The sequence below is a fragment of the Lepidochelys kempii genome, chromosome 3, assembly GCF_965140265.1.
Source record: "Lepidochelys kempii isolate rLepKem1 chromosome 3, rLepKem1.hap2, whole genome shotgun sequence".
NCBI classification, from domain to species: domain Eukaryota; kingdom Metazoa; phylum Chordata; order Testudines; family Cheloniidae; genus Lepidochelys; species Lepidochelys kempii.
The window spans coordinates 156,542,480-156,555,759 of record NC_133258.1 but is presented as its reverse complement, the minus strand read 5'-3'; the positions used below and the strand labels follow the sequence as shown (position 1 = coordinate 156,555,759).

Genomic DNA, 13,280 nt, shown 5'->3' with positions numbered 1-13,280 from the left:
AGCTGTCTTCTAATCCATGTATTTGGTTTACTTTATTTCAGGCTCTTGGGGGAAATATAATGACTGCTAGTCCAATTTCCGATCTCAACCCTGTCTTTATGGCATGTGGCAGCAAATTGACTTTGGCGTCAAAAGGTAAGTTTACTCAAAGTTCAAAATGGCAGTGTGGGATATAGGGTAATCAGCAGTCCTTTCCCTTGACTGCTTAGTTCAGGCCAGAACACAGGGGAAAAAACCCTGCATGTAACATTAGGGACTCTGTTTTAGTCTTTCTGGGTGCTAAAGAGCCAGGGAGAACCACAAGGTCTATCTATGTTCAACAGTCTCAATAAAGAATCCCTTTTGCCTTTGTTATGGCAGATGTTCAAAGGAATCCCACTAATACCCCTTCCAAAAATGCTTGAAATTGAAATTGAAACAAAATGATTAATTGGTATTATTTGACATGCTTTTTGACTTGCTGAAGATTTTGAAAAAAAATTGTGTTTTGAAAGATGATGGTTTTTTTCAATGTTTTGGAATTGCCAGCAAACTGAAAAATCATTTATTCGCATATCCCTAATTGGGATGTTGGAAACTGATTCACTTGGGTGTTTGGAATGAATTAAGATCAAAGGGACATATCCCAAAATCTTTATTTCCTGTTTAACTCAGTCCTTATGCAGGCAAAACTCCCATGGAAGTCAGTGGGAGTTGTGCCTGTGTAAGGACTGAGCTGAACTTGAGGAAGTAGTTCAGAATTTGGCTAAAAAGAGTTAGAAATTAAGAGGAAAAATAACGGAGATCAGATCAAATCAAATTTAGTTTATGTAACTACAAAGTCCTCTCTATGTGCCTGATAATAATTCTTTACCTGGATGAAATGGGAGACTATTGCCTGATATACTTGCCCAACCATTTGTTTCTCTTTCCTCAACTTGTTCTACAGAGGGCAGAAGGACTATAAGGATGGATGAAAACTTCTTTACTGGTTACAGAAAGACAATGCTAAAGCCTAAGGAGATATTACTCTCCATTGAGATGCCTTACTCTAGGAAGGTGAGGTGCTGGAATTAACAATAGTCTAATGGCTGTGTAAAGCTGAGCTGGTGTTACCCTATAGGGGACCCAAAATGTCTAATGCTTCTAATCTAAACTAACCTTTCCTTGAAGACTGACTTCCAGCAGAGATGTGCTTAATTAGCCCTTAATTCCAGCAGAGATGTGCTTAATTAGGTCAGCTAGAAGGAAGGTCATTTTTAGAATGGCTGCCCCCCTCTGGATCACAAGTGTTCTGTATTCATTTTGGCTATGGTAATATGCCACCAGATGAGGGACTCCAAACATTATTTAAGTCTCTTCTAGTGTCTGTCCACCAGACACATATAGATCTTCTCCACGTACTTAACCTTTTAGGCTATCAAGAGATGTGGGTGGTTCCACATCAGATAAAAACAAGCCAATGGAAATTAATGGAATATTTTTAACTGCAACAGTTGAGAATATTTTCCTCTGAAGCTATCTGACAATACAATTTTTTAAAATAAATTTTAAATGTAATGAACATCTCTACTTCTTTCTGGTGATTTTCTAGGAGGTGGGTAAAGACGTGAGTGGGAGAAGCTGAAAGGCTTTTCTACCCAGTGTTTTGGCTAGTCTAACAAGGTATTTCCCCAAGAAAGTCGCAAACTGGACTTGTTATCTTCAGCCAGTTCCCCACTACAGCTGTTTTTTGGACTCTTCACTGCTAGTTAATTGTCAAAAACAATTCTGCTTGCACTGTGATGGGTGTTGTGGTTCAGTTCCATCTCCATAAGGAGCAGGATGACAACTGGAGAGGTAAAGTACCAGAGCATTGATTGGTTGACCAGTGAAGTTCTGAGCCATTCCTCTATAATAAGAGTAGGGCTGACATGGGGAAGCAGGCATTATGGAGAAATACACAGCTGAAAACAGAGAGAAGAGCCTACCAAATGCAGGCATTTAACTTGTACAGGAAGTAATCAGTTCAGCAGAACATTTCACCTGAGTGTTTTGGGGCTTTTTTTCCTCCCAAGTGAGTTTAGATCTGTCAGAAGGTGCTAGTTTAACATTCCTGCAGATTCAAGTTCCGTATTGATCACAGTGAAGCTGGTGGCACTGCAAACTTCCCCATGCAGTTCTATTGTAATTAACCATTGGAACAATTTACCAAGGATTGTGGTGGATTCTCCATCACTGACAATTTTTAAATCGAGATTGGATGCTTTTGCTATAGGAATTGTTTTGGGGAAGTTAGTTCTATGGCTATGCTATACAGGAGGTCAAACTATATGATCACCGTGGTCCCTTCTGGCCATGGAATCTATGGATCTATGTTTCTTGAGTGTGCGCTGAAAAGTTAGTCTCTAGGGATAAGAAGGTAGTGCAATCTCTGTGTCCATACAGTCCTTGGCCTGTTTGCTGAGACTGTAAACAGAGAGGCTGATCAGGATGGTGGTTTTTGCAATGTGGACTTTATTCTGCTGGGACCTGGACTGAAGCCATGAAACTCACTTTAGACTGAACAATGATCAGATCTGTTCACTACTGGCCTGGTTTAATTTTAACAAGTCACACAGAGGTAAAAAGAAAAGGAGTACTTGAGGCACCTTAGAGACTAACAAATTTATTTGAGCATAAGCTTTCATGAGCTACAGTTCACTTCATCGGATGCTCACGGAAAGCTTATGCTCAAATAAATTTGTTAGTCTCTAAGGTGCCACAGGTACTCCTTTTCTTTTTGTGGATACCGACTAACATGGCTGCTACTCTGAAACCTGTCATTATACAGAGGTAAAAGGCTCTATCTAGCATTATCAATAATGAGTCATACATAGTCATACATGAGGCCAAGACTATAACAGGGTTCAAAAAAGAACTAGATAAGTTCATGGAGGATAGGTCCGTCAATGGCGTCCCTAGCCTCTGTTTGCCAGAAACTGGGAATGGGAGTGGATGGATCACTTGATGATTACCTGCTCTGTTAATTCCCTCTGGGGCACCTGGCATTGGCCACTGTTGGAAGACGGGATACAAGGCTAGATGGACCTTTGATCTGATCCAGTATAGCCGTTCTTATGTTCTTAATTGACATGACCTGTAGGTCATGCTAGATGGTCACCATCTGACCTTGAAACCCAAAGCTACTTTTGAACTCTTGGCATATCATGAACTCTTGACTGAACTTTGGCTTATGGAGATCAGCTCAGCAAGACTAAAGTTTTTCAATGGATGGACAAATCTATACGGTAGGAGGATTTTCCCTCTTCTAAGTGGCAGTCAAGGTGTTCCGGGATCACAATTTTTGGCAATTGGTAAACCAAGATAAAGAAAGGCTGGTTTAGCACAGTGCCAGTATGAAGGGTCTGATTTTCCATTGTGTCACACCAGTTTTATACTGGTGTAATTCTGTTGATTTCACTGGTGTCACACCTGTGTACAGCTGTTATAACAAAATAGAGATTTCAAGCCCCGTGTTCAGCAATCTTCACTGTTGTTCAGTGTTGCTGTAGTTTTGTTACACTGTTGTTTTATCCCGTAGAGATGGCATTTTGATGGTGAATGCTGATCCCTCTGGTTTGTACACCTGCACTTTGGGATCTTTTCATCTTGAGTTTTGCTCTGTATCCTCAGCTTCATGATGTAAACGGGTTTACCCAGCAGGAGAAAATTCAAAGGATGACAACCAACCCCTCCTTCATCTCTCACATTAGTGTCCTCTAATTGTAATGTTATTACTGGACATCTCCACTGGCCTCCCTCTTTTGTGAAGATTGACGGAGGTGGTGTTGGGTGGTGGAAGAAGTTCACATGGCAGTGATGTCCCTGAAAATGTGAACATTGGCTATTACACTTTGTCCATTGAGTTGGCATTGTTAATGTGATGTAAGCTGGGGATGCTGCCATCTGACACTTGGGGGAGGGGAAAGAAAAAGGTAGTTTGATTTGCATCTGTAACTCTTGATGCTACTAGGAAAACCCCTTCTCCCTTTGTCTTTACTGCTCGCAGTCAAAAAGATGTGTTTTTACTGACAGATGACTAATGCAAGTTAGCTAGCCTACTGTAAAATCTTAGTGGAGACAAGGCATGGTAGTTTTACCATAGCATAGCTAGCCAAAGTCAGCTGTGTGTTGGGGGAGCATAGTGTTGACCTTGTGTAGGTACATGGTGGGGTAAGCTGCAGGTGCCTTGTTTAGCTTGTGTTAGGTATCTCACTGTAAAAAACACACCTTTTGGGTAGTGAAGGCACAGCCTCAGATATGGAGTCTGCAGGAGATTTGCTGAGTGTCAACCTCTCACTGTCATTTCATTACTGGAAAGCTCCATTGAAATGCAAAGTGAGGGCAGAGGCTGAATTTCCTCTTCTTTGCTAGTTAATTAGCATAACAAACAAATTGGCAGAATGAGGTGCGTTGGCAAGCAGGGCACCAATACATGCTGCTTTCATATTATCTGCTGGCTGCCCACTAATTAGGGCCGTGTATGGAAAGATGCATGGAGGATGTGACATGAAAGCTTCAGCTGTGCACTTCCAGTAATGAGCTCGCAATGTACAAAACCAGGCTCTTGAGAGAATGCACTCATTAGAAACAATAGAGGGATCACTTCTGGCTGCTGCTGCTGGGGGGATAATTAACTGACCAGAACTTGCTACTGCTCAGTGTCTTGCATATATATCATCACTGAACACTCTTTACAGCAAACTACTGAAAAGAGTGACATAAAGGGACTGATTCTTTGCTTACTGCTGGAAACCAGTAATTTCAGTGGGAGTTTCTCATACCCTGTATAGCAGGGAAAGACTAGGTCCAATATGAACTAAGGCCCTCCCAATCAGCTAGTTGAAGCTGGTATTATTTGTACACATTGAGCATCATTAGTTGCAGGTGAACTGGTGTGCGTTGAATGTGGCAGCTATTTGTGCCCTGAAGAAAATATTCTGAAAAAGAAAAGGTTCCTGCTAGTGCACTCATGGTGCACAGCAGGAATGCGAGGTGGTTGTTATGCTCCAGCATGGATGTGAGTCAAGTGCTCAGCAAGGTCCTCTGCACTGGGCAGAACAAAGTCACAAACCCCTTGCCCATCGACTCCCTTATTCCATCAAATGCCATCCTCTGTGTGCAGTTTGGACAAGTTTAGCTGCATGCTGACCTTTTAGTTAGGAGTAAGTTGTAGCCACACATCAGCAGTCCCAGTCAAGCAGGGATTGGGTTCCCTTGTGCCCCTGGAGCTATACTGATTTACACTAACTAAGGTATGTCTACACTAGAGAGCTTACAGTGGCACAGCTGTACTGAGGCAGCTGTGCCTCTGCAAGATCTCTCGTGTAGCCACTCTATGCTGACTGGGGAGAGCTCTCCCGTTGGCATAATAAATCCACCCACAACAAGCAGCAGTAGAAGCTCTCCCACTGCCATAGTGCTGTGCACACTAGCCCACGTGCCAGTGTAATTTATGTCACTCGTGTGTGTGTGTGTGTAATATTCACACCCCTGAGTGATATAACTTTTGCCAACATAAGTGGTAGTGTAGACATAGCCTTAGGTTCTGGCCCCAGATGTTTAGCTGATTTCCCTTAATCTGCGTTTAGCTCAGCAATTCAGCAATTGCACATATAATTGCCAGTTTTACACAAATTCATGTTGGCTTTTGAGTGCACATTTTGATCCACCTGCAGTTTTTGTAAATTCATTAATGGAGTGTTGCTGAAAATTTGGCTTGTATGGTGAAAAACTTTGAGCAGTTAGTTATAAGGAGTAGACAGAAATTAAGCGATAGAAGCAAGAGAGAAAAGAAGAGGAATATTTTGGAATGAGGCAAAGAGCCAATAAGTTGGAGAGATACAGGGAGTCCATGCCAGATACTAGGATCTGCTGAAGAGAACTGCCTGAGATATTTTTTAAAAGTAAAAGGAATGTTGGAATCCCCATTCCTGGAGACATAAACTAGATGGGATAAAACCCCGCCGGAGAACAAACTGAACGAACAAGTTAGGAGGTCTTTGGATCCTTGTTCTTAGTCTGACCCATTTTACAGCTGGTGTGAAATTTAGTTCTGTCTTTGAGTTAAAATTTCAAGGACTCCCCAGATCTGTGTTATTTGGATCTATTTTTTTTTTAAATCAGGCCTGTATTTAATTAACATGAGAAAATGATGGAATTGTTGAGAGAGGGAAATAGAGCTGGGTGAACCTTTTCCCTCTGGAACATTTTTTCTCGAAAAAATGCAGAGGTGGTGACCCAAACATTTCGTGAATTCATGTTGAAATTGCCAAATTGTTTTGCTCAAAAAATAGTTTAAAAATTTCACCAAAAACTCAAAGCATTTCATTTTGACGTTTTCTGTTGAAATGGTTTGATTGTTTTGAATAGAAATGACTCATCATTTAGAAATCTGTTTTACTTTTACTTCATGCTTTTAAAAGGTGAAAATCCTCAAAAACAAAATGAAATGTTTAGTTCTGCATGAAACATTTTGTTTGGACACACAACATTTTTTCAACTTATTGGTTTGCCAAAAAAATTCAAACAATTTTTTAAAAATATTTTTTGGTTTGGCCAGTGAACCAAAAAATCAGTTACTCATATAGCTGTAGTGTGAAAATCCATAGTCATTCATTTCTTTCCCAAAGCTAGAGAAGAGAGAGGACAGGATCAAAAGAATAGTCCCCAACAGTTTTCAAACCTTCCCAGGAAGAATGAGTGACTTCATAACAGCACCTGATGGACTGGACCTTTCTTAGCTGGCCTAACACCCAGCTTTGAATCATGTGAAAAATGGTCTTGTCTGAAGCATGATTCCTCATTCAGAATGCAAAGTCAGCTCTCCATCTGGGATTCTCTTGGGTAGCCTTGTCACAGAGATAGATTACTCAGCTGTCCACATTCTTCTGCCCTTGCTTGTGACCCAGGTTGAGAACAAATTCTTTCCTTTCCTCTAGCGTGAGTATTTCTCAGCCTTCAAGCAGGCTTCCCGTCGGGAGGATGACATTGCTATAGTGACCTGTGGAATGAGAGTCCTGTTTCATGAAGGTAGCAACCGAGTCCAGGAGATTAAGCTGACCTATGGAGGAATGGCTCCCACAACTGTACTGGCAGAAAAAACTTGCCAGGATCTTATCGGCAGGTAGGAGAATCATAATCTGATCTTTTTAGCACAGAAAGGCCTCTTAGTGCAACAGTGTTCATTTTAAAGGGTTATTTTTATAGTAGCAGACCAAATTTTCTGAATCCTCACTTATGGTATATGTAAGAGGTCATGAAAAACAAGGGACAGAAGAGTGCGAAGTTTGGAAAAAACCCTGCATAGATCTGGGGGCTTGTCTAACCTTATCCAGACCCCTTCATGATCTCGTGTGATTTCCAGTACTCCTTGCAAGGATTAAAGCACCCTCAAAGAACTGTGGAGTCTGTCACTGATGCTATTTCATTAAGCCATAGTCATGTTTTAGATCTGCCACTGTTTGTTTGAATATATTGATTGAGCTGGTCAAAAATAGAATTCTTGTCCTCTGAGAAATTCCGAGATTTTCAAATTTTATTTAGTCCTGAATCATGACGAAAAGCAGAAATTTCAGAATTTTTAGAGAAACGAAATATTCCGAAAATTCCCTTTTCAATTTATCATTTGGACTTTTATATCATATATAATCAAAACAAAGTTGAAATGAAACGTTTTGATAATTCCTAAATGTTGATGAAATCGTTACATTTCCGGGAGGAACTTTTCAATTTCATTGACTCAGCATCTTCTTATGGAAAAAACATCGACTCAAGGAATATTTCCAACACACCTCTGAACAGCATACTAACCCATAGAGAGCTTCCTACCAAGACTACAAAAAGAAGGATTCTGGGTGGACTGCTCCTGAATGTCAGAACAACAGACTGGACTTCTACATAGAGTGCTTCTGCTGACAGGCACGGGCTGAAATTGTGGAAAAGCAGCATCACTTGCCCCATAACCTCAGCCATGCAGAACGCAATGCCATCCACAGCCTCAGAAACAACTCTGACATCATAATCAAAAAGGCTGACAAAGGAGGTGCTGTCGTCATCATGAATAGGTCAGAATATGAACAAGAGGCTGCTCGGCAGCTCTCCAACACCACTTTCTACAAGCCATTACCCTCTGATCCCACTGAGGTTTACCAAAAAAAACTACACCATCTGCTCAAGAAACTCCCTGAAAAAGCACAAGAACAAATTCGCACAGACGCACCCCTGGAGCCCCGACCTGGGGTATTCTGTCTGCTACCCAAGATCCATAAACCTGGAAATCCTGGACGCCCCATCATCCCAGGCACTGGCACCCTGACAGCAGGATTGTCTGGCTATGTAGACTCCCTCCTCAGGCCCTACGCTACCAGCACTCCCAGCTATCTTCGAGACGCCACTGACTTCCTGAGGAAACTACAATCCATGGGTGATCTTCCAGAAAACACCATCCTGGCCACTGTGGATGTAGAAGCCCTCTACACCAACATTCCACACAAAGATGGACTACAAGCCGTCAGGAACAGTATCCCCGATAATGTCACGGCAAACCTGGTGGCTGAACTTTGTGACTTTGTCCTCACCCATAACTATTTCACATTTGGGGACAATGTATACCTTCAAATCAGCGGCACTGCGATGAGTACCCGCATGGCCCCACAGTATGCCAACGTTTTTATGGCTGACTTAGAACAACGCTTCCTCAGCTCTCGTCCCCTAATGCCCCTACTCTACTTGCGCTACATTGATGTCATCTTCATCATCTGGACCCATGGAAAAGAAGCCCTTGAGGAATTCCACCATGATTTCAACAATTTCCATCCCACCATCAACCTCAGCCTGGACCAGTCCACACAAGAGATCCACTTCCTGGACACTACAATGCTAATAAGTGATAGTCACATAAACACCACCCTATACCGGAAACTTACTGACAGCTATTCCTACTTACATGCCTCCAGCTTTCATCCAGACCACACCACATGATCCATTGTCTACAGCCAAGCTCTATGATTCAACCGCATTTGCTCCAACCCCTCAGGCAGAGACAAACACCTACAAGATCTCTATCAAGCATTCTTACAACTACAGTACCCACCTGCTGAAGTGAAGAAACAGATTGACAGAACCAGAAGAGTACCCAGAAGTCACCTACTACAGGACAGGCCCAACAAAAAAAATAACAGAACGCCCCTAGCCATCACCTTCAGCCCCCAACTAAAACCTCTCCAATGCATCATCAAGGATCTACAACCTATCCTGAAGGACGACCCATCACTCTCACAGATCTTGCAAGACAGGCCAGTCCTTGCTTACAGACAGCCCCCCAACCTGAAGCAAATACTCACGAGCAACCACACACCACACAACAGAACCACTAACCCAGGAACCTATCATTGCAACAAAGCCCGTTGCCAACTGTGTCCACGTATCTATTCAAGGAACACCATCATAGGGCCTAATCACATCAGCCACACCATCAGAGGCTCGTTCACCTGCACATCTACCAATGTGATATATGCCATCATGTGCCAGCAATGCTCCTCTGCCATGTACATTGATCAAACTGGACAGTCTCTATGTAAAAGAATAAATGGACACAAATCAGACGTCAAGATTTATAACATTCAAAAACCAGTTGGAGAACACTTCAATCTCTTTGGTCACTCGATTACAGACCTAAAAGTGGCAATACTTCAACAAAAAACCTTCAAAAACAGACTCCAGTGAGAGACTGCTGAATTGGAATTAATTTGCAAGCTGGATACAATTAACTTAGGCTTGAATAGAGACTGGGAGTGGATGGGTCATTACACAAAGTAAAAACTATTTCCCCATGTTTATTCCCCCCCGCCCCACCCCCAACTGGTCCTCAGATGTTCTTGTCAACTGCTGGAAATGGCCCACCTTGATTATCACTACAAAAGGTTTTTTCCCCCCCTGCTCTCCTGCTGGTAATAGCTCACATTAAGTGATCACTCTGGTTACAGTGTGTATGGTAACACCCATTGTTTCATGTTCTCTATGTATATAAATCTCCCCACTGTATTTTCCACTGAATGCATCCGATGAAGTGAGCTGTAGCTCACGAAAGCTTATGCTCAAATACATTTGTTAGTCTCTAAGATGCCACAAGTCCTCCTTTTCTTTTTGCGAATACAGACTAACACGGCTGCTACTCTGAATTCTGTTGGAATGTTATTGTTGTTGATTATACGATTGCTACGGTGGCTACCAGGGGAGTGTTTTAGAGAGCAGAAGCAGAGAAGGTACTATGGAGAAATGGTCTCAATTATGCAGTTGCAGAGCACTGCACAGTTGCATCATCTCTTACTTTCTCCTTACTAAAACAGAACTCCCAGTTATGCTAGGGGTAAGGCATGAGAAATGAGACAGAGATTTGTCATTGTTTGTGAGGATGTCATGCTGAGGTGTTGGAAGGATTAGTTAGTGAATGTCTGGCAAATGTTTTGACAAAGTAGAGTGCTAGGGAAGTGCTCCATATTATTATTGTTATTTATTTATTTGTTCCTGTGCAGAGAATGGAATGAAAAGCTGCTGCAGGAAGCCTGCCGCCTGTTGGCAGATGAGATGAACCTGTCTCCTTCAGCTCCCGGTGGGATGGTGGATTTCCGACGCACGCTCACCCTCAGTTTCTTCTTTAAATTTTATCTGATAGTGCTTCAGAAATTAAACAAGTCACCCAGTGGGAATGTGAGTGCTGCTCTCCCCTTGCTGGGGTTGGAATAGAGGGGGTGAAATAAAAGACTCCACGGTAGAACTGAACCCAGACAGAGTGGGCAGATTCTCAGCACATTGTGAAAAGTGCTGTTTTCAATGCACAGGCCCTGTGCTGAGGAGAGGGTGCAGAAGGAATCCATTCTGCCAAGCCACTCTGTGTTGTAATAGCTGCTGTGGCTGCTGCTGCTGCTTCTTCTGTGTAGGGTAGAGATCAGAGTATCTGCACTGCAGATCCATTAGATCAACCCTGGCCTATGCACCCTCACTTCTCCTACAGTGGGCTCAGCTCTGTAGCTGACAAGCAGGCGCCTAAGTTTCCGCTCTCTCCTCACACTGTTGTCAGAGCTGTTGCTGTCCAGAGGGGCCTGTGACAACATTGCCTCTTGCATTGTACAAAGATGGATGAGCCTACTGGGGATTGAACCCTGGACCTTCTCTGCTAAGAGCATGAGCGTCTACTGCCTGAGCTAAAGTACCTGTTGTCTAACTCCTTTATGTGGACCAGCCTGTAAAGGGGACATATCACACCACTGAACTGCTGGGTTACATCGGCAGGCTGAACCACGTTAGATGTGAAATTGCACAGTCTGGGGTGAAAGTTAGGTGAAAAAGAGGAAGAGGCCAGAGGCTACCTGGGAGACATAAGAGAAGGGAAATAGAAAACAGATAAAAGGGATGGTCATTTTTTAACATGTTTTTGGCAGAATAACCTTGAAGAGTTGGTCCCCTCCAAATACGTGAGTGCCACTGAGTTGTTTCGTAAAGATCCTGTTGCCAATGTCCAACTCTTCCAAGTAAGTAGCGATATGCACACAATCCAGGCTTGCCTCCTCCATGAGTCCAGACTCACTGTATTCTATTTCACCTCCTGAGCATGGCCAGCATTTGTCCTTGCCTGGATTATGTCACAGTTGAGATCTTTATTGATGCTTGAAGCACTTCCTTACTGGAGTACTATGATGTTTTCTCCTCTAGGTTCCCAGAAACCTGATTGTCTAAGTGTATGACTCCCAGCAGGCTGCAGCTAGAGAGCTCTTTCTGTTCAGCTCCATCGTCCCCCCCATCCTTGTCAAATTTACTGGCTACCCATCCAGTTCCAAATTCAATTCAAAACTGTGCTTCTGCTTCCCAAAGCTCTTGGGCTGGCTCCCTTCTACCTCTGTCCTCATATCCACAAACACCCCCTGCCTGCTAACATTAACCCACCACTCACTGCCAGTTCTGCTCAGCAGAGAGAGGGGAATATGCTTTTAAATTTGTACTCTCCCATGCTAGCCCTCCCTTCAAGCTGTTGGGTCATGTCAAAGAACACTTCAAACCTTCTCTTCTCCTTAGCTTAGAGTTGTCTTTAAGCCGAATTTCTCTGCCCCACCTCTTTTTCTGTCACAGCATCTTCCTGTTCCACTCTCATACTCACTCACCCATATTTACTTTCCCTTTCCCCACTCCAGCTACTTCCTACCTCCCTCATCACTGTCATAGGAGATGCCTTCCCCTAACCCCCCCCCCCCCCCGCCACCTCAACATCTGGTTACCCTATGGTAGGAGCAAGGATACCTAGTGTGTGTTTTGCTACAGGAAGTGCCTGCAGGACAGTCTGTGGAAGATATGGTGGGACGGCCCGTGGTGCACCTTTCAGCAGCCAAACAGGCATGTGGAGAGGCTGTCTATTGTGATGACATGCCTTGCTATGAAAACGAACGCTACTTAACGCTGGTCACCAGCACGAAAGCCCATGCCAAAATTATGTAAGTGCCCTTTCTGTGCACTGGCATTTGTACTGTGTACTGTGAACTCTTAGGACTCAAGCATCGTCCAGACCACCGGCCCTGTTTCTCCTCAGAAGTGGTTGCTTCTCAGTGGTTGATAAATAGATCTATTTATTATGTTTATGTCACATCATTTGTCCCAGAGGAATCCCAGGTTTCATACACAGAGATTAGTCCTGGCACTATTAGTCATACCTAGAGAGTGACATAGCAGCTGGGAGGGCAATTTAGGTAGGCAGAATATAACTGGCTAGTAGGCCATCACATCAAACCACAATCTATCTCTTGCAAAAAGTGCCATGGGATCTTTAAGAACCATAATGATCGGAAGGCCGAAACAATGTTATGTCTTATCTGAAAGACGTATATTACAGTATTGTCTGGGGAAGTAGATTAATTCAGTGGTTAGGCATCAGACTGGAAGTCAAGAAACCTGGATTCTGTTTCTTGTGTGAACTTAGGCAAGTCATGCCACATCTCTGTGCTTCAGTTCCCCTCTGTAAACAAAGATAATAGTGTGTACCTACCTTTTAGAAAGCACTTTGAAATTAATATATTAAAACCATTACATGAGTATTTAATGGTTATTTCCTGTATTAACCATAATAATAGACATTCCCATCCTCCTTAGCGTGCATTTGTCTGGCCGTCTGGAAAATATTGGTGTACTAAGAGTTCATTGATGACTGAAACACCTTTGACTGGCTGTAGCTGAAAACAGAATTCTATAGAAAAAAGTTTTAGCTAAATGTCATTGTCAGTGGTCACTAAAAA

The 13,280-nt window shown here is 42.9% G+C and overlaps 1 protein-coding gene across 5 annotated transcripts in view; it reads left to right on the top strand.

The window, feature by feature from the left end:
* Positions 1 to 13,280, top strand: part of XDH (xanthine dehydrogenase) — a 77,404-nt gene that overhangs the window by 26,868 nt on the left and 37,256 nt on the right. For 4 of the 5 annotated variants that reach the window (XM_073338670.1, XM_073338672.1, XM_073338673.1 and 1 more), the window contains 6 exons: positions 42 to 135; positions 929 to 1,038; positions 6,942 to 7,126; positions 10,536 to 10,710; positions 11,442 to 11,531; positions 12,316 to 12,485. In XM_073338670.1, coding sequence (XP_073194771.1) covers positions 42 to 135; positions 929 to 1,038; positions 6,942 to 7,126; positions 10,536 to 10,710; positions 11,442 to 11,531; positions 12,316 to 12,485 — 824 coding nt within the window. The remainder of the gene's footprint in view (positions 1 to 41; positions 136 to 928; positions 1,039 to 6,941; positions 7,127 to 10,535; positions 10,711 to 11,441; positions 11,532 to 12,315; positions 12,486 to 13,280) is intronic. The other variant, XM_073338674.1, reaches the window with a different exon arrangement.